Source organism: Astatotilapia calliptera, chromosome 11 (genome assembly GCF_900246225.1).
Source record: "Astatotilapia calliptera chromosome 11, fAstCal1.2, whole genome shotgun sequence".
Classification (NCBI taxonomy): Eukaryota; Metazoa; Chordata; class Actinopteri; order Cichliformes; family Cichlidae; genus Astatotilapia; species Astatotilapia calliptera.
The window spans coordinates 20,685,177-20,706,844 of NC_039312.1; the positions used below are offsets into that span (position 1 = coordinate 20,685,177).

The 21,668-nt window shown below is 40.7% G+C and overlaps 1 protein-coding gene across 1 annotated transcript in view; it reads left to right on the top strand.

Annotated features, from left to right (window-relative positions):
* The window catches only part of kcnn3 (potassium intermediate/small conductance calcium-activated channel, subfamily N, member 3), a 61,641-nt gene that overhangs the window by 26,405 nt on the left and 13,568 nt on the right, over positions 1-21,668 (top strand). The window contains exons 4-7 of the mRNA XM_026183934.1: positions 7,524-7,820; positions 8,891-9,012; positions 11,030-11,171; positions 20,065-20,175. Coding sequence (XP_026039719.1) covers positions 7,524-7,820; positions 8,891-9,012; positions 11,030-11,171; positions 20,065-20,175 — 672 coding nt within the window. The remainder of the gene's footprint in view (positions 1-7,523; positions 7,821-8,890; positions 9,013-11,029; positions 11,172-20,064; positions 20,176-21,668) is intronic.

Consider the following 21,668-nt stretch of genomic DNA (forward strand, 5'->3'; position numbering starts at 1 on the left):
TAGTATTGCATTAACAGCTGTGATGCGTGTTTTTTGTTGTTTGTTTTCCTTTTTGGGGTCTTTTTTGTCTTTGTAGTAGTTTTAAGACTTCTTTAGAGGGTTAGTGCACAGATTTAGCTTCTCCTGCATTTGTCAGAAAAGCATGAAACTGTCCACAGGTCATTTTTGCAAATTGTGTTATGGCCTATAGTTACATTTTAATGTTAAGTGACCTTCAGTGGATGAGGGAAAAGTGCATGTTAAATGTGTGCTGGGTACTCTGCAAGTTACCACCCTGGAAATGTTTTTCTCCATTTGAACCTACATCGTGATGCCTAAATCTGGTCAAAAGTCAAATGTGTGCATACTTTTCTTTTTGTATTTTGAGCAACACTTACTGTACATGTGTGCTTCAATTACGGGGAGGAGGAACATATAAGATTGTTTAGTTCAAATAAACAATCATATATGTTGTTGTATTTCTGTCATTTTGGTTCCAAATGAATCTGTGTGAGGTCTGTTTATTTGCCTGAATTGATGTGATCCCAGTCAGTGGCTACATAAGCATGTGCTATCATAACCAGCGTTGCTGTCATTACTCCAAGAAAAGTGATGTATTACACATTACTTGTTACTTTTATAAAAATGAATGCAGTACATGACTTAATCCCTCACCAGAGAAAGTAAATTGTTAGTCAATTTGTTACGTTACTTCCTCATTACTCTTTAACAGGAATTCAAATGCATTTTCACACAACCACCACAGGAATCCCAATCCTAATCAGGACACACGGTCTGTCTTTAAGTGCATCCATCTGAACACAAAGCAGTTGAAAACCAACCCAAAAAGACTGAATATGATTTGCACTGTGATTCTACTTTAGAAGCACGAATAGATAGAAATGAGGTCTACAAAGCTGCAATCTGACAGCTCATCACTGCCTTTGTTACCCATTGAAGATCAAGCTCTGGCTGCTGGCCTGGGGGTCAGTATACACTCAGATTTAACATGGTTCTTCACCACTTTATGTCAGCATGCTGCCGGTGCAGATGTTTGCAAAGAGCCAAAGCGGTGTTGTTTCTGTCCAGTTTGCACTTTACCATCGTGCACTTGTCTTTACTTGCAATAAAACTAAAAGTAATGGGGGGCAGGGTTCATATATCCACCCGTCACGCAGATAACTGAGGATCTTTTATAACAAAAGTAACAACATAATTCTGACTTTAATGTGTTTACTGAATTTAGTACGGTAACTCGTTAAATTACTGCATTACTGAAAAATGCAAAGGTATTATGGTGACTTCTTACAGCCGACACTGTTCATAATATCGACTCGTATATCGACTCGTATTAGTCGCCAGTTTCTGAAGACTGTGTGTTGTCAAAAGTTCCAAGTTGCTTCCGAGTTCACCGTTTATGTTTGGGAACTTGATATTGTTAAAAAGTAAGCAGGCATAAGGATGAATGATAAATTCAGCAAAATTGGGTAGTATTCAAATTAATTCCTGGGTTTCAAGGAGAATTTTAAGTGGCAGTCGACACCTTCCTGTGCACCCCTGCCTCTTGCACTTGCTTAAAGGTCCACATTCTGTTTTAAAACACCTGCTCTATTTGGCTAATGAGTAGAAAGATTTTGTTACCTACTGATCGCGGAGAAATATTCCCAAATGAATGTCACTATTTGAACCAACTCAATTACCAGAGCACTCTCCACTGAGCAAATGCCCATCAAAGGAAAACTTTTACTTTCCAGTTCTGACACTCTCCATCTTCTCTTTCTTTATCTGTTCACGTAGGTCCCTTCTTCCCTTTTGCCTTCGTAGAGTTTCCAGAGTTTCTCCAGTTGTTCTAACATCTGCTTTTTGGCAGTTGCTGTTATTTTCCAACTTGATTTTGTGACCAGTGGTAGTTGCAGAACTTAGAAGTGGGGGTTAGAGAGAATCAATCTAGGTGCTGATGTTGTCGTTATTTTATAATAACAATCAACATTGTGCAGTCATGTGCTGGAAGTAATATTTGACAGGATAGTGTACAGATAATGTGCATTATCATGTCAGTTATTATCCTGTGAGTACAGGATTAGAAAAGAGCATATCAGAGGGACAGCTCAGGCTGGAGCTTGGAGACAAAAGGCTGAGCTGGTTTGGACATGGACAGGAAGGATCGTGGATGTATTGGACAAAGGGTGTTAAAGATGGAGCTGCGAGGCAGGAGGAAAAGAGGAAACTCTCAGAGGAGGTGAAAAGGGGTTGGTGTGACAGAGGAGGATGCTTGGAATAGGTGAGATGGAGGCAGATGATCCGCTGTGGTGACACCCACAGGAAGCAGCCAAAAGAAGAATCATTTCGTCATTTTCTTGCACGCATAACAGAAAGCTCCGTTTATTGTGCTTGCTATCTGAAACACCTGTCTGATTACTGAAGAGTGAAGTGTATCAAAAACGCAAAACAACCAGGGTTTGGCCTCTTTGGCCTTCAGCATGAAAATCAACACTGTCCAATAATCTAACCATAGTTAATTTGTCATCCTTGACAATACGTTTCTTTAATGAATGATTTCTATTTTTGATGATTGAGGTTGAACTTGCTTTTGTTTAACTGTAACCAGATAAAGTCAGTAAACAGACTATAGAAGATTTTTATCCCAGTGTTGTGGTTATTGAGCGTCAGCATCACCACACACCTTTAGTATAAATTTAATAGATGCATGAGTATGGATAGAAATAATGGAGCATTACTGGAGATTTATGTACAGTAGCATTAGTCTAGCCAGTGATGAATTTTTAAAACCAAAGTTTGCAAGCATCCTTTGGCTGATTCGAAAGATAATGATAGATGATTTCAAAGGCTAAATGTTTGCTTAGAAAAAGAATATTTCAGAAAGTTTCACCTTATCTCAGCTGTGTTTGATGTGGCGTCCAGAGACTTCCATGTATTTGAAGTTCTGTTATGTGATTCACTCTGATAACTCACGAGTCGCCTCTGTTCTTCACAAACACACACACACGCACACGCACACACACACACATGCATCATTTTTTTAGCTCATAAACTTGAAAGAAATCCAGACGTGAAAGGCAAAAATTGAATTGTTGTTGAAATTAATCAAATAGAAACGCTAAGAGAGTGTGTGAGAAAGGGATGTTTCTCCAGTCCATTAGTGCACTTTAAGCATTACAGAGCTGTACTATTCAGTTACTTTTGGAGAATTTTAGAAGCAGTCCATTGATCAAGAAGACACGAGCTTGGCACTCACAGCTACTCAAATGCAGGCAGGATGGCATTAGGGTAATAAAGTGAGCAGCAGCCCTCCAAAAAGGCTGTGTCCTGTTATTTAAAGTGAAGTGCAGCCATAAGATGTCTAATAGTGGGACGGTTATTTTATGATGTCTTGCTCTCATTTTTGGCACAATGTACATTTGCCCTTGAAACTACAACCAAGAGGTAAACTACAGCATCCACTTTAGACTCGTAACACGCAGGAAGCATTTTGACCATTTACTTCTAGGAATTGTTAATTTATCACATGGGATTTGAAGCCTCTGGCCATTGCTCACATCTCAGTTTGTCTTTCGTGTATTCGCGCTGAGGAAATTCCTGGTCTCCAGACAACGCTGCTGGAAACCTCTCCTCACTCTCTCCCACTTACTGTTTTTAGACTGGTGGCAAACGAGGCAGCATCACACATGCACACATACCTTTCCTCATCTCTCGCACTTTCCAACACTTCCTTTTCACTTTGGTGAACCCTCTCCCCTTCGTTTCCTCTTTCATAGAAACAGCCACAGGGGTGTTCCCTCAGAGCTGCAATCACAGTCAGGGAAAGTGTGTTATCCTCTCTGAATATTCACGTATATCAGGGTGTGTGAATCTATTTTCTGCCTGTTCTAGGGATTTCCATGCTGTAGGACCCAGACATCCCCCCAGAGCTGTGACTGTGTGTAAGAGTATGTGTGCATGCTTTTTAGTGTACGCTCTATCATCATCTCCTTCAGTGATTAGGACTGTCTCTGCCCCAGACTGGGGTTTAGTCTTTTTTCACTCCCATGGGAAATGGAGACTTGAGGCTGATTTGCATGCAACTGTCTCTTTTTTCAGTCTTTGCTGCACTTTATAGGATCGTCTGGATGTGTGCATGTGCACGCGTATGCGTGCTTGTGTGCATGCGAGTGTGCAAAATTGTCCTTGCTTGCTCGCTTGGTAGGGTCTAACCAGTGCTGCATCTGGTTCCGTGATGAGAGACATCTGCAATCGGGGACTTAACCCGATTAGAGAGGTACGATGGCCTGGGGGGAGCAAGAAATGGTTGAGGCATGGTTGGATGGCTGAGAAGAAAAGATGGAGAGGTCACAAACTGACCAGCGGGCTACAGACGTAGCAGCTGGAGCAGGGAGTGCTTTAGGTGGAGAGTGTCCTGTCAGACCTCACACCTTCACCTGTGGAGAAATCTCAGTCTATCTTTGGTGCTGTCATTTTTGCACATTTCTCCTTTTCCTTTTTATCCCCGTTGTCTTTTGCTGTCAGGCTTATTTTTTTCCTCTTCCTTTAACCTCCTTCTGTCCTGTCTGCTTTCCATTATATTCTTTGCCCCTTGCCCTCAGCCTGTAATGGCACAGACTTTAAATTTATCTATTTTCTCTTCATCCTCATCATTGTTACCAGGCGCTTTATGGTTTTTTTTCACTCTCTTCCTGTCTTTTTTGTCTCCTGATGGCTGTGCACACATGCATACACTTTTCCCACACTCTCTTCCCTCATCCTTTCCCTCTGTCTTGGTCATGTGGGGGCAGTGGCACTCACTCATTCCAATTGACAGATTACTTTCCTAATGGAATTTAATTATTTATCCCTTCCTCATGGCGATTTAGCCAGGAAAAGACCGACAGCAGCAGCAGCAGTGTGCGGGAGGACAGGGCAGAAGGGGAAGGCGAGGAGGGGGGAGAGAGAAAGAGAGGAAGGGAGAGGTGCTCATTTCCTCCTGTGGCAAGAAACTGGATCACCTCCGTTTTGATTTGGAGAAATGTCATTCAGCGAGAAAGGGAACAGGAGTGAGGGATGGTGAAAGAAAAATGGAGGCAGAAAGACGCCAAGAAACACAAATTCATACAGAGGGAGAAAAGAATGAATGACAGGTGGCTTGTGGGCAAAACGTGTGAGTATGAATGAATATACATACATTTTACTGCATGGATAACACTCATGTGAACACGGAAAACCTGTTTTTATCACACAGGAGTTCATGACTTACACCGGATACTTATTCTAAACTTAAACACAACTATGATTACACAACTCACAAACATGAGCCATAAACATTAAGTCTATTGCTCTAAATGGCTGGTGAGTCCCAATAATGTGACACTGTGAACAGATTTTTGTCACCTAAATCTGAGGGGTCACTCACACCCAAAACCATTGCGGGGAAGGTGGGTGCTAGACAACCTGTCTGTGCTTTCGTCTCTGTACCTCTTCACTCGCTGTCGTACACACCTCAGTCTCTTTTCTTGTGTCTCCTTTTTCCGTCTTCTTGCCGCGTCTCTCCCTTCCATCTTTTTGGCTCTCTGTCTCTCCCTCTCCCTCTCTCTCTCTCTCTCTCTCTCACACACACTGGGGATCCTAATTAAGCTTGGCTGCTCTTTGATGTTGTCGCCTTGGCAACAGTCACCATGACGAGGCTGGGTCTGCACACTCTCTCACCAACTCGCCCAGGCATACACAGATACACACAAGTACAGTGCACGCACACACACACACGCACATGCAAATACGCGCACGCACACATAGGCTGTGTGAGACCATTAAAGAGTACAGCCAGCGTTTGACCCTTGGTGCAAATGATAGCTTGCAAAATGGCTCAGGTGTGTGCGCAGGCTACATATGTGTGTATCTGTACACATGTAGTCAGCATGTGTGCATACATGTAATAGAAGTAGAACAACATGCAACCGACCGTGCTAGACGAAGGTGATGATTAATGTGGAGGTGCATGCATGTAGGTGGTTGAGAAAGCTTCAGTTCGGCTTCATCACGACAGTGACCAGGTGGCTGTGACACACATACAGCTGTCATGGCCGCTTGCTCTTTCATTTGACCTCTTGTTGTATTTGTTTTGTTTTCCTAAATAAATGTTGGTGTGGGCTAAAAGCCCTTGAGATGAATCATGTGGTAAAGAGCAATTGTTAGCACTGGCTGTTTCTCCAGGCAGTACATCAATTGGTAAACTCAGCTGACTTCCAGCGGGGGAGTTCCTCATTTCTCTCCCCATGCCCCGACCTTTCTCTTTAGTCTCTGCTTTCTGGTTCTCTCTCGCTCCTTAACCTTTTCTCCCCCCAGCAGTAATCTCTTTACAAATTTTACAATTGAGTCCTAGCATTTTGTTTTGAGAGGTGAAAAATGTATGCCAGTGCACTGCAAAATTCCAACTTATCCCAAATGCAGAGCTTCAAAAATGGTGCTTTCTTAAAAAAAAATATTATTTTGCATTAACAAAAATAATCCTCAAATAAGTCAAAAGTGTCTAAAGAACAAAGAGATTTTTTGCAGTGCCCTTTCTGACCTGATATTTCCTCATTCCTATCTTTATCTCTTCATTTCCTCTGCACTTCATCCATCTCTTTCCTCCTCCGCCTTCTCCTCTCATCAACCCCACCACCTCCTCCTCCCTAACCCCTAGCTCTTGTCAGCACCGTCTGGAGGACGGCCCCCGTAATGAAACCTGCTCTTACCACTTCCTTATAACGATGGCTTTGGTGACAATATCAAGTGTAACCACAGCAATTACAAACCCGAACGTCAACGTACGAGGAGGGAAAACCACAATTAAAGTGGCCTTCTTTATTAAACTTAAACTTTCTGGCCCACTTACACAGCTGAAAAATGTTCACACCCTACAACACAATTTTTCTAAATTTTTTTTACCAATAGTTAACAATAAAAAAAAGGATCCAAGTTTAATTTTAATGAAAAAAGTCCGCTCCGTACCATCTGCAGACTCTTGTTTATTTATTTTCCCTGCAAAAAATAAACAAATAAATCACATTCATTCAACTTAGTTTCGCTCCATATTTTTCCCCTGGTCGTCCGAGCCCCATCTGCAGTGGCTCAGTGTCCCACCGGTTTCAGAGTCATCGCTGGCATGTGCCCATGAGACCGGCTGAAATCACAGCATACTGCCCTTGTTTTTTAAATATTGTCTCTCTGATCATTAGAAACCTGTTTAGCTTAAGAGCCACTGCTCCAGATGAATCAGCATCTTTGGTTTAATTTTAGCAAGAGAAGAGTTTCAGGTTATATGAAAATGAGCCAAAGCACTGTGTGGGGACTGAATAGATTACTGATTAAATGGATGGTGTTTTCCATCTCAGGGAAGACATTTATTCTGAATTGCAGGTGCGTTCTTTAATCATCAGATTAGTCAGCTGTACTGATGAGAAAAGGACCGTGCCAACCGAGCATCACGATGAAAAGTTTTCTCAGCGACACATTAAAAGAAGCGTAACTCCTTTCCCCAACTGACTATCCACATGTCCTTCCTGTCCCCGCAGCTGTTTGTCATCGACAACGGAGCAGACGACTGGCGAATCGCCATGACGATGGAGAGGGTTCTGCTAATCGCCCTGGAGCTGCTCGTTTCTGCTGTGCATCCGGTGCCTGGGGACTTTAAGTTTCAGTGGCGGGCACGGCTGGCCTTCTCGTACGCGCCTTCGCAGGCCGAGGCTGACCTGGACATGGTGCTGAGCGTGCCCATGTTCCTGCGCCTCTACCTCATTGCCAGAGTCATGCTTCTGCACAGCAAACTGTTCACCGACGCTTCCTCCAGGAGTATAGGTGCCCTCAATAAGGTCAGGAGAGTTTTAATCTTGTAGATGTTTCTCTGAGCGGTATGCCTTCAAAAGTGTGGATGTGAAAGGTTTTGCTGGAAACAGGTGATGGAGTTGTAAAGGTATTAAGGTCAAGAGTTCTCTCCTCTGAATTAAGCCTGTGTCTATGTTGTGCCTTTTATCCTTGGCCTCTTTCGCTCTAACTATCTGAAGTTCTTCCTGCCCCTTCTGTCCTTCTAGTCCAGCTGTTTCTTTTCATCTACCGCTTCAAATCCCCTTCCTGTCCTTTTGTTGTCACTGTGCTTAGAGACTTAGATCTAAGCTGTGGTGGATCTTTCATAATACAATATGAGATGAGAGTGTGAAATGGAAACAAGTTATTGCATACAGCTCAAATGGGCCATGAAGAGAAAGAACTAGAATGAAATTGCAGTATGAGTGCAGAAATATGTTGAAGTCGTGCAACAAATGGCTGATGCCAGATTTGTAATGACTTTATACGACAAACATTGCTGTAAGATCAGGAAGTAGAGATGTTGCATGTTGCAAACGTGCAAACTAGATGGAGGAGAGCAAGTGCAGCGGGAGAGATATAGAGGAGATTTTTTTAGACGAGTAATTTAGCAGGTGGCGCGTGTATCGGCGACGGCTCTCTTCTGACCCTCAGGCAGCATCAACGTGGAGGGAAGGTGAAGCTGCCACTGAAGTGCAGCTGTAAATGACAACTCATTTATCAGCTGCTTTAGCCTTCCAGGGCTCAAGCATCAAATGATCCATCTGCCAGAAGTTGATTGTCTGCCTCTTATTGATGAATGAGCCAGAGATAAAAAAGTACACTGACACAGGCCAGTTACTCAAAGACACCGTATAACCTGACCCGAGTCAGAGGGCAAGCCCTGATCTCGACTCCAATTATAGTGGAGATTCTCTGAGTGCTGCTATCAAAAGCTACTCAGAGGACTAATTAGTAAAACATCAAGTCCGCTTGGGAAACAGTGTGCAGGATAAGGATTCAGAGCAGCACAAGATTAACTCCTGGGGAAAAAAAGTGAAGCAATGTGTGTATGTGTGTGTCTCTAAATGTCTTTTAGGTCCATTTTAACACGCGGTTTGTAATGAAAACCCTTATGACGATCTGCCCTGGGACGGTGCTGCTGGTCTTCAGCATCTCTCTGTGGATCATTGCTGCCTGGACCGTACGAGTGTGTGAGAGGTTAGCACTAAAGCTGGTCCGTTTGCGATTGTGATTTGGTGTTTATTGCGTGTACATGAGCGTACATGAGTGTGAGTGTTGGACTGTGATCAGATGAGGAATTCAACTCAGAAATTAAATTCAACTGGCAGAATCTATAATCTGAGACGTCTGTGCAACATAATCCCTCTTTAGACTTCAGTTTATGAGGCTTTCTCAGCAGTTGTTCAGGCAATGGATTTGTTACTTCATTTGTCTGCTTGTCAGACTAAAAATAAAAATTAAAAATCAATATAATAGTGTCTGAAGAAAACATTCATTAACATTAATGACCCTCCAATAAGGCATTTCTAAGCAATAAACAATCTGATATTGTTACGGGACACTCGAACATAGTTTGTCAGACACTAAGGACCTAATTAAGGACTTAATAGTTGATCATTTGTCAAGAGTAAAAAAGAGATAGCAATAACAGTACAATATAGCTCTCCTCACCACAGTGTAATGAAACATTACATGAGCAAACACGGTGCCAAATCCTCATAGAGATTCATACATTTACACGAGAATAACTAACCCACAGGTATGTTTAAGCACCCACATCAAAAATGTGTATTAAAATTCCCGAAGACATTCTGAGCTCAAATGTCCTGACCTTGGAAATATCACGTTGAATAAGCTTACTGACTTTTATTATGACAGAGATGTGACTGATGTCGCTTTTAAGTCTTTCTTTTTGATTTAAAACCATAGCTGCGGCTGGTAGATCACCAACTGACATGTTATATTGCATTTTTTTGATTTAATGTAAAAATGTACACAAAATTGTGGTTTTACAGATGCAATGACTCTGAAAAGTGGACAGAGCTGGGGTTTTTGTTTTTTACTGGTTTTTATGATTAGATAAGCAAGTCAAACAGTTCCTGTAATTTAATACACCAGTTGCAGATGTTTTACACATGTATAGTTGTTAACAAAGATATTAATTAACACCTAAAAGTATGCTTATAGCAGCTCAGTACATTGTGTTACAGCTTTATTTTCATTCTTTCCTATTTCACATCTCACAATATGTGTTTTTCATGCCATATAAGTATATATATATATATATATATATATATATATATATATATATATATATATATATATATATATATATATATATATATATATATATATATATGACATGAAAAAAAAATTAAGAGAAATCCATATCATACTCAATACAGCAGCAAACACATGGCAGTACAGACTGGTGATTTATCGACCGCTGTTGCATCCAGCAGACAGACGCTCAGAAATGAAACGGCTTGCAAACATATCTGTTTCTCTGTTGTTATTAAAGAGCACTAAATCCAGTTGTTCGGTTACATTTAAGAGATTGATAATTAAATTTTACAGATTATTTAATGCTTGTAATGTGCCATCAAGTGCAAAGCAAAAGGAGATGTATTCAAATGTTTTTGGAGATAAATCAAGGAAATGTAGGAAAATGTCAGCTGGTTAATAGGCTTGATTAAATGCATCACTGCCCGGCTGCTGGGGAGTCCTCGGTTGGTCCGTATCCAACTGGCAGAAACTGGCATTTTGCTTCTTTCCAAATCAAATTAATGAAGAAAAAAAAAACAAAAAACTAAATGGCTTCGAACGGCGTCCAAAGATGTGACTTTTCAGTCTTAGAGAATAGAGAGACTTCAGAGCAAATATATCTGTTGCTAGCAAGCAAGGTTACATCTTTATTATATTTCTGCTGAATAGTTTATTGAAAGAAAAACTTTGTTTCAGATCTGCACCAGGTTTGGTTGTTATGGTAACAGTGTTGCGCGTAGGGCAAGAACGATGGAGGCAAAAGATGCAGTTATGTGTTATGCGTCAGACAAAATTGCTGGAAACATTTTTTTCGGTTAGACGCCCACATTCGCAGACAGGACCAGTGGGACAGTTATTGTTTGTTTGTTTTTATTCATTATTATTATTTAGATGTTTTACTATTGACTGACTTTATCCTCTAACAATAAACATGTTTGTTTTTTTTTAGGTATCATGATGCCCAGGATGTGACCAGTAACTTCCTGGGAGCCATGTGGCTTATCTCTATTACTTTCTTGTCTATTGGCTATGGAGACATGGTTCCTCATACTTACTGTGGCAAAGGAGTCTGTCTGCTCACGGGCATCATGGTCAGTACATTTCCTCTCCGTCCCCTCTCTCTGCTCTCCCAGTAGTGCTGTCCTCCCCTCGTTCAAAGGTCAGCAGATTAGAGCGCATGCTGTCATTTGCAAGAGAAATTCTCCCATTTGTGTAATTTGGGCAATCCTCTCTGAATTAGCCTGCATCTGTGCTTCTGTGTGTTTTGGGTGTGTAGGCGTGCAAACAAGAGCATGTTAGTGGTTTGTGTGTGTGTGTGTTTTTTTATGTGTGTGTGTGTGTGTGTGTTTCTATGCGTGTTATTCCCTTGTCTGTCCTCATTGCATAATGAAGGTCCTACCTTTCAGTGTGCCATGTCCTCCCACTCTCATTTTTTTCCTCTGTCGGTCTTTCATTTTTTTTCTTTACCACTTTCCTCCTCTCTTGTGCTATCTCTCTTTTTTGTGTTTCTCCTTCTATCTTTTTTCTCACTGTCCATCTCCCCTTCCCTGAGGCCATGTGTTTATTTCTATCTACCATCCATCTGTCAATGTTTAAGCTGCCGACTGATCCTCTATTTGCTTCACTTCACAGGTGTTCTTTCCTCCTTCGAACATTTCTTTCACTCTGTTTCTTTCACATCTTTGTCACTATTATTTTAACACTTCTCTGAATGAGTCGAGGCAATTTGCGTCTTTTGAAATGCAAGAAAATTAGATTTTTTTAAAATAACTCTATAACTAAATATTGCATGTTCTCAAATTAAATGTGATAAGTATGTTAACCTGTGCAGATAAGGTCAGGAAAGGAAAAATAGGGTTTAAAAATAATAATATGATTTTCTGGGAATACATTTCCCAAAGGACACAATGGTCCTCATACTTGTTGCCAGAGGAGAATACGATGACTGATAGGAGACTTTATTCAGATTAAAAGCTGGACTTCACTGTTCAGTGGTCCCTCAGCTTATTTGGGGGAATTACTGTAATTAACAGAATAGATATTCATTTTCCAAATTGGCTTTTGCCCATTATTATTGCCAAGTTCCAATTTATCACTGTGTTTCTTAGAAATCCTCAAGTAGAGGACATGAGAAAGATTGTATTAGACACTGGAAAGGTTGGTTGCCATGAACTGTAAATAATAATGTAATATGCTGTTTGTCTTCATTCATTCGTGAAAATAGAAGACATCATTACATATAAGATTTTTCCTTGTACTTATAAAAGCAGTGTGTTCATATGAAAGAAGACAATTTAAACAAAACCAGTCCTTAGATGAATCAGGGTATAAGGTAAAACTTGATTATATGATCACAAATATAACCTCAGTATATGACATTGACAAGATTGACATGAGTGGGTGTCATGTGAGTACAGTCATGTGAAAAAAGAAAGTTTCCATGGGAATTAGGACAGGGTGGAGGGTAGCTGCTAATCAAATGCATCTGATTACTTGATTATCAGCACGTCCGGTCACCACTATAAAGCACATATTTTTTCCAGTTTGTTGGTCTGGAGCATTCAGCTGTGTGTTAAGACAGTGCCACAATCTTCCCAGGAGTGGACATCCCAGCAAATGCGCTCCAAGGTCAGATTATGCAATGTTCTAGGGAAACAGCAAAAACCCAAGAGCTACAGCTAAGTTTATACAGACCTCGGATAACGTGTTAAATGTTAAAGTTCATGACAGTACAATTGGAAAAAGACTGAACAAGTATGGCTTGTTTGGAAGGCTTTACTGCAGAAAGCCTCTTCTCTCAAAATAGAACATGGTAACACAGCTTAGGGTCGCAAGTTGTTTTTGAATAAACCACAAAACTTCTAAAAATGTCATTTGGACAGACAAGATGAGGCGATAGCTCATTAGGTAGAGCGTTTGCCCCACGATCGGAAGGTTCATTTGGTCAGGGGGGAACCATTGTTGGCCATTAACTCCTCTGTATACCAAAGTATTACTAGAAAGCTAAAGCTTAGTCCATGCAACAACAACAATGCCCCAAATACAGCAGCAAATCTACAACAAAATAAGTGAAAAAGAAATGAATCAAGGCGTTACAACCTGTTACCCAGTCAAAGTCCAAGTGTCCTTAAGCTTGCTGTTTATAAATTAATGCAATGTTGTAAAGCGGACAAAAATGCTCCACAATGATGTAAGAGATTAATTGTCATAAAGGAAATTATTATTTTAAGTTAATACTGCTAAAGGTGACTGTAGTGTGATATCACATCACCTTTTGCTTGCTTTTATACATACACAAAATGCAAACGTTGCAGCCATTTTTGTGTCAAGGTGCCTCCAAAAGCGTGCTAAGAAGAATGTTATATTTGAAACCACAAACTAAGTCAGTGACAGCAACTCCATATGACACAGCTAAACAAGCTTCAACCAAACAAGTTTCAGATATCCCAGACGAGCCCCCAAATTAGTTGAAAACAACTAGGAGTCCACGGACACGTAACACACTGTATTAATACATTAATACAGTGTGTAATAATATATATATATCAACCATCTTTGCAAAAAACACAAGTGCAAAAGTGGTCGATGTCAGATAGAAACCTGGGCAAATGGGCCCAAACATGAGCCAGCCCCCATAGTCTGAAGGACCAGGCACATCCCAATGTCTCCACCGTCAGGCAGTTGTCCACATGAGCAGACTGGGACCTCCAAGACAGTTGGAGGTGTTACACAAATAAAACAGCTGCATAAAGTGTGCAAATGCTTAGTTTGAAATATTTTAAGAGCCTTCTTTTCGTTATAGTAGTCATAAGACCACCAGGAAAAAGGATTAGAAATGTGAAATCTCTCCACTTTCTTTGAACACCTACAGCCTTTTTTTTGCCAATGCCATTTATAACAGTATTGAAGGCAGTTGAGAAGTGCCTTGAGATGTAATTTAATGACTGCTAGACGTTGGTTTGAAGAAGAAAAAAAATCAAGGGAACAACTTAAAATAACTCTCACAATCCAAACTACATTTTTTCTTTTCTTTTGCATCTTCTGTAGTATGTACTTTGGTCTTTGAAGTTATCTGTTAGATTGAAAAAGTTAATTCAAATGGATTTCTTATCTCCATAAGAGCCCAAAACCTGCATGTGTATTCTTTCATCCTCACTTTGTCCACTCTCTCTGTTTCTGCCGGCTCACTGTATAGCCCATTAAATGTGTGAATAAAAACACACTTACACACACATACCCCCATTTTCTGGATGAATCATCTAGTCTGTGTTTGAGAAAGAGTACTACTTTTACCGTAACACGCACACAAAAACAGACACAAAATGGGGTGCATACAAATGGTCCCAAGCCCACTGCTACAGACTCCACATCCTCCACACAACACTGACACAGAACTTGACATACACTCTGAGTACAGCTCCCACACACTCGCTCCTCTCCTGTCACACACAAACACACTCTCATCACACTCTTCACAGTGGTCAAAGTGCTTTATTTTTGTTGATCATCAGAGATGAAGTGAGGCTGCAGGTGGAAAGAGAAAGTTAAAGCATAACTATACGAGAAAGAGACCAGGTGTAGCAATGTTATGGAATTACAGGGATTGGTGGGTCGGAGGGGAGCGCAGGGCTGACAGGTTAAGGCAGAAAACTTTTATTTATTTATTTCATTTTGTTGTTGTTATTTGTTTTGGGGTTTGTTTGTTTTTTGACTGTCTAAAACTACTGCGTAATGAGAAATTCTCACTGTTGTTACTATGACAACACATGAAGGCCAACGGTGTTGGAATATACCACTGCCCTGAGGCTACCTGGGGGTGTGCCAGGTGTTAGTGTGTATTTGTGTGTGGTTGTGTGTTGTTGTGAGTGGGTGGATAGCAAGATGGAGGTTAGGTACACTATACCACAAATGTTGTGTACAGCATATGTGATACAGCACTTCATGTTGTACACAGGTCGTGTGTACAACATGAAGTGATTATTAAGTGTTTATTAAACTGCACTGAGAAGTAGGGCTTGGTCTGTAAACAAATAAATGAATGGCAGTATAGTAAGACACAGCTGTAGTTATATGACATTTTATTATTCAAGGATTGGTTGTTGGAGAGCACTACTGTATGCATGAATAAAAATTGAATGTACGTATGCTTTACCTATTTTTACTGTGAAATAATACAGTGGATTCCAAAAGCCTATGTTTACATGCAAGGTTTTTGTGGTGCAAAACCTTGGCATTCGATCCAATTGTAAAACAAACTGAAATCATATAGTGGGGAAATAATAATATTTTCTAATAATAACCTCTTTTCATATATATATATATATATATATATATATATATATATATATATATATATATATATATATATATATATATATATATATATATATATATATATATATACACATTCAAATTAAAGGTAATCTACAAAGGAAGCAATTTGCAGTAAGGTGCTGACCAGATATCAACTGAAGTCAATGAGATTAAGTGACGTCAAGTGAGAACGTGTGTGTCCCGAGTTGAACTTTTCTCAGCTTCTCAGTCAAGGTGACTGACTGAAGCAGCTATCAATGAGAGCAAAGGATACTGTCGATTAACATTTGACAGACTGGAAAAATACATTAGAAGGTTACCTAGGCAACTGGAGCCTAGAATCGCCACTTATGAACAACTGTCTGCAACAAATTTATGTACAACACGCTAATAACTGCTTGTATGGATGGGTTCTTTTTGGGTAGGAGTCTGAAAGTAGGGCACATCATGACTTGACAATAATTGGCAATATATTTGGCACAACTTAAGTTGCAAAGGTGCTTCAAATCTGTCAGATTACAAAGGCATCTCCTGTGCGCACCCCTCATCAGCTCATCTGGGCAGATATTTAATTGGATATTGGTTCGGGCTCTGCCATTGTACAGGGAGTGCAGAATTATTAGGCAAGTTGTATTTTTGAGGAATTATTTTATTATTGAACAACAACCATGTTCTCAATGAACCCAAAAAACTCATTAATATCAAAGCTGAATGCTTTTGGAAGTAGTTTTTAGTTTGTTTTTAGTTTTAGCTATTTTAGGGGGATATCTGTGTGTGCAGGTGACTATTACTGTGCATAATTATTAGGCAACTTAACAAAAAACAAATATATACCCATTTCAATTATTTATTTTTACCAGTGAAACCAATATAACATCTCCACATTCACAAATATACATTTCTGACATTCAAAAACAAAACAAAAACAAATCAGCGACCAATATAGCCACCTTTCTTTGCAAGGACACTCAAAAGCCTGCCATCCATGGATTCTGTCAGTGTTTTGATCTGTTCACCATCAACATTGCGTGCAGCAGCAACCACAGCCTCCCAGACACTGTTCAGAGAGGTGTACTGTTTTCCCTCCTTGTAAATCTCACATTTGATGATGGACCACAGGTTCTCAATGGGGTTCAGATCAGGTGAACAAGGTGGCCATGTCATTAGTTTTTCTTCTTTTATACCCTTTCTTGCCAGCCACGCTGTGGAGTACTTGGACGCGTGTGATGGAGCATTGTCCTGCATGAAAATCATGTTTTTCTTGAAGGATGCAGACTTCTTCCTGTACCACTGCTTGAAGAAGGTGTCTTCCAGAAACTGGCAGTAGGACTGGGAGTTGAGCTTGACTCCATCCTCAACCCGAAAAGGCCCCACAAGCTCATCTTCGATGATACCAGCCCAAACCAGTACTCCACCTCCACCTTGCTGGCGTCTGAGTCGGACTGGAGCTCTCTGCCCTTTACCAATCCAGCCACGGGCCCATCCATCTGGCCCATCAAGACTCACTCTCATTTCATCAGTCCATAAAACCTTAGAAAAACCAGTCTTGAGATATTTCTTGGCCCAGTCTTGACGTTTCAGCTTGTGTGTTTTGTTCAGTGGTGGTCGTCTTTCAGCCTTTCTTACCTTGGCCATGTCTCTGAGTATTGCACACCCTGTTGACTATTTTGAATGAAACGCTTGATTGTTCGATGATCACGCTTCAGAAGCTTTGCAATTTTGAGACTGCTGCATCCCTCTGCAAGATATCTCACTATTTTTGACTTTTCTGAGCCTGTCAAGTCCTTCTTTTGACCCATTTTGCCAAAGGAAAGGAAGTTGCCTAATAATTATGCACACCTGATATAGGGTGTTGATGTCATTAGACCACACCCCTTCTCATTACAGAGATGCACATCACCTAATATGCTTAATTGGTAGTAGGCTTTCGAGCCTATACAGCTTGGAGTAGGACAACATGCATGAAGAGGATGATGTGGACAAAATACTCATTTGCCTAATAATTCTGCACTCCCTGTATAACCATAATCTTCTAGTGAAGCCATTCTTTTGTTGATTTGGATGTATGCTTTGGAATGTTGGTTAGCCACACAAGCCGTATTATTTTATGGATACGTGCATTAAAAATGCTTTAACCCACAAGCAGTTCAGCTAAATCAGATTAGCAGTGGCAAAGCTTAGCACATAGCTTACGCTAGAGCCGTCTGTATTGGCAACCGTCTGTCAGTCAAAGCTTTTGTTCCTTGAGTCCAGTCTTCAGATTAATCTGTGACTCAAACAGGTGGAGGTGCGTTTAAAACATTTCCACTAGAGATCAAGAAATTATGTTTTGTAGAAGATTTACAATTTCTTTCAAGAACATCCACACTGGTTACAGGAAACTGCAGTGCCTATAAGAATCATTGTGCTGCAGAAACAATTCGAGAGACAATCAGAAGAAGGCAGGCTTTCAGAAATGGCTCTTTACAGAGATTGCCTGTTTTCAGTAGACGATATCAGGGGGGCTACATCAAGAGCCAATATGAGATAAATAAGGCATTTTTGAACTGTAAATCAAGAAAAGAGACCTTAAAAATATATATGGTGCTGGAAAAATAAATCATAAAAATAATATTCATTTATTGTGATTGCATGATGTATAGTATAAATTCAGGAGCAAGAGGTCTCCTTTAAAATGTCCTACATTACAGTGGGCTATATTTCCAATATTTTTAACATGTAGATTCATCCTAAATGTAGGCGTTACATTTAAGTTTTACCATATGACTGTGCATAATTATTTTTATTTCCTACAGCTTAACTGCAGTCATACTGCAGTTGTGGATGGCTTGCAGGTTAAACAGATGCAGACAAGCTATCATTTTTAACCTTTTTGTGGCTTTTCTGTTCTAAGTGCTTGCATTTTGAACACTAATTGAGCATATTAAATGTTTGTTTTTTTTTTCAACCGTATTTTTTCCTCCCTCTGCATGTTCCCACTGACTGGTTTTGGAAACAATTTTCCACTGCTGTTTGCATTCACTTTTTACCTGGACCGCGTGGGTGTTACACAAAGGCACAGATGGGTGATTCCCCCTTTTCTGAGTGGGTAGACAGCTGTGCTGTACTGAAGAAAACAAGGGGAACACCCTGGTAAATGGAAGAAATCACAGCAGCATAGCCGTCATCAGTCGTGTCACTGCATGGACATTTCACTGGGAGCGCTGCTGGAAGCAAATAGATGCAGATGCATGTGCAAACAAATTGACACATACACACATATACAGCCACTTTGTCAACGCATGCTTCCACATACACACACACAAAGGCTGCCCCGACAAACCAATCAGTGCCCCGCTGTTTCTGACCAAGGAGGTCATTTGTGAACACGTGCACACTGCGCTGCATTTTGTGCTGTTTGTTATCTGAGGGCTCTGTTCCCTAAAGCGCAGACATGTACAAATGCTCTAAGGGGTTTCCATTGGCTCTCATCATATTTTATTCATAGTTTTTGAATAAACACAAATAGAGTGGATGAGTGTATAGATGTGGGCACTAAGGCCTGTTTGTGCGTTACATTTCACTGAACCCAGCCAAGGTTATTTTTGGCAAACCTGTCTTGTCGTTCAGGAGTGTGCATGATGAAGTCCCGGCTATTTCCTGCACGCTTCAAAATGTTGCATGCGCCCTCGCTGTTGCTCTAAGTCACTATGTTTCTCTCCTTATATCTCTTTATTCTGTCACTCCTATCCTCTGCCAACTGTGAGCTTCGCACACTTACAAGAAGGAAGGAAGACACTCATACATTTTCATTAAACACTCTTAATCTTAATTCATTACTTATCAGGAGATATGTGACCTCATTAACATTGCCTTCTTCTCCATCTTTCTCTCCTCCTATTCCGTGCACATACCCTCGCCTCATATATTCATCCGCCCATGTTTCTTCCCTTCCCCATTTATATTTACTCATTGCTCTTCACTTTCTTTATCTTTTCTTCCCCTCTCTCTTCTTTTTTCCCTCTCGGTGCCTGCCCCTTCAGAGGAACCTGTGAGCACTCAACAGCCCCATTGAATACAGTGTCTAATCTAAAAGTTAATTAAGTCTGTCTTCTTCCCTGTGTTCCTGCTCCTCTTCTCCTCTCAAGCATGTCTTTTTTGGTTGAGAGACTGCTGTCATTCTCTCCCAAATGAATTTGCCGTGAGTCCCACGTGGGTTGAGCTGGGATACAGACAAACTAGTGCTGTTTTACACTTTTACACATCCTGCAGGCCTCAAGCCACCAGTGACAGGAGAAGACTGACACCACGTAATTCGGATTGACAACATCCAATTAAATTAAATTAGTTGGTGTCAAACGGTGATATTTTTTTTTCTGGTTTTATCTTTAAGGGGCACAATTTCAGCGTCCTATAGAGGCGATATAGAAGGCATCTCACACCAGATGGATTGGAGGTGAAAATAGATTTGGCTTGCCTCTCAACATGAGGAAATGTGGATCTGGAACAGAGCTATTCCTCCTAATCCTCTCCTCTCTCCCATTCACTTCTCCTTCTGTCATCTTCATATTTGTCCTTGCTCCCTTCAATCATCTGAACTAATTCCCTGTCCAAAAACCACAGATTTACCAATTCCACCTCTGTACTGGCTGACTCTGTCCTCCTCCCTCCCTCCCCTCTTGTCTCTCATAGGGTGCGGGCTGTACGGCTCTGGTGGTTGCCGTGGTAGCCAGGAAGTTGGAGCTGACCAAGGCCGAGAAACATGTACACAACTTCATGATGGACACGCAACTCACCAAGAGGGTGTGTAGGCATGCTCGATGTCAGTGAGTGCGTGCGTGTGAATGAGTGTGTCGTCTGTAGCGGCAATAAAGCAAAAGCACAGAGTGTAGATTTGTAAAAGTGCGGTTTTTATGTGCAGTGCAAGTGATTTTACACTGTAGAATTTCTTTGGCGTCGAGAGCCCGGCTAAAAGGATTGTTCTTTCACTGCTACTGCGTCACCCTCCCCAACTAGCACATTACACCCTGTATTGTTGTGACAGAGTGCCATGTTATTTGAGTGAGCGAAGGCAATAAAAGGTCATCTCTGTCTCACTCTCTCTGTTCCGCTCCCTCACTTACCGCCGCTCTCTTTTTCTTTCCATCGCCGATCTTTTCCCTCCCACACCTCCCCTCTCCTCTGACATTTGTCTCTCTTACAGTAAATCCTTTTCTCTCTCTCTGTGTCACATTTGCTTCTCTCCTTCCTCCACTGCTTTCTCCTTCTTCTGTTGCCCCCTCCCAGCCTCCGTTCCCCACACCCCATCTCTCCCAACTCCCTCCCTCCCTCCTCTGGTCCTTTTCAATTTTTCATACAGTTGAAAGACCCAAGTTTTAAAAATAGCTCCCATATCAAATATGTAGGGTGCATGATGGCAGCAGGGTTATCTGGGTGACTGAACGGAGTGGAGTGATCAATAATTTGAGCGTGGATAAGATATCGACAAAGAAACCAAATAGACTCTGTGTGTCAGTTGTAGCCAGGCTCTCTCTTCATGTTCCTGCAGTCTTTGGCCAGGTCTGTTTTCACAAGATGTTTACCATCCTTAACCATGTGCTCCACAGGTGTTTGCAAGGGCGGCGATATTTTGCAAACTGAATCTGATATGAACAGTTTATTATTGAAAATAAGATTTAACTACCTACCTTTGTTATTATACAACATATTCATTTTGCATCATTTAGTTGTCTGTTATTTGGCTGAAATATCCTAACATAATTCAAAGGCTTGCCTTGACTTTTAGGCATATATTCCTTAGAGGACGACTCCGTGAGTTTATTAACCCCCTGATTTTTGCATGTGACGTATCAGTTTGAGATCTTTTGGCTTCCTGCCTTTTTAGTTTAGTCCAGTCTGCCTTTTGTAAATGATTGTTGGTACACTGAATTAAAACCTCTTCTTCTGCTTCTGAAACAATGTTTGGCTGCCATGAGCATTTCAAAATTCACGAGAAAATGACAGAGAATGCTGTTACACACTTGCTTTGTCTTAAATTATCTAAAGTTCATTTAGATATTGTATGTGGTGTCACACCTGGGAAATATCACATTTCAGTGTATTTTTTTTCTTCCATATTCAAGCTTTAATGTCTATGAAGCTATTTTCCCAGTTTAGACTGTTTTAAAGATTATTGTGTGCTTTGTATATGAGAAGCTGTAAAAAAAAAATCAGTCTCCACCCTGTAAAATTGTGGTTTTCTACAGTCCTCCAAAACTGTTGTCAGAGACCAGAGTTTCAAATATTTTAGGGACTTT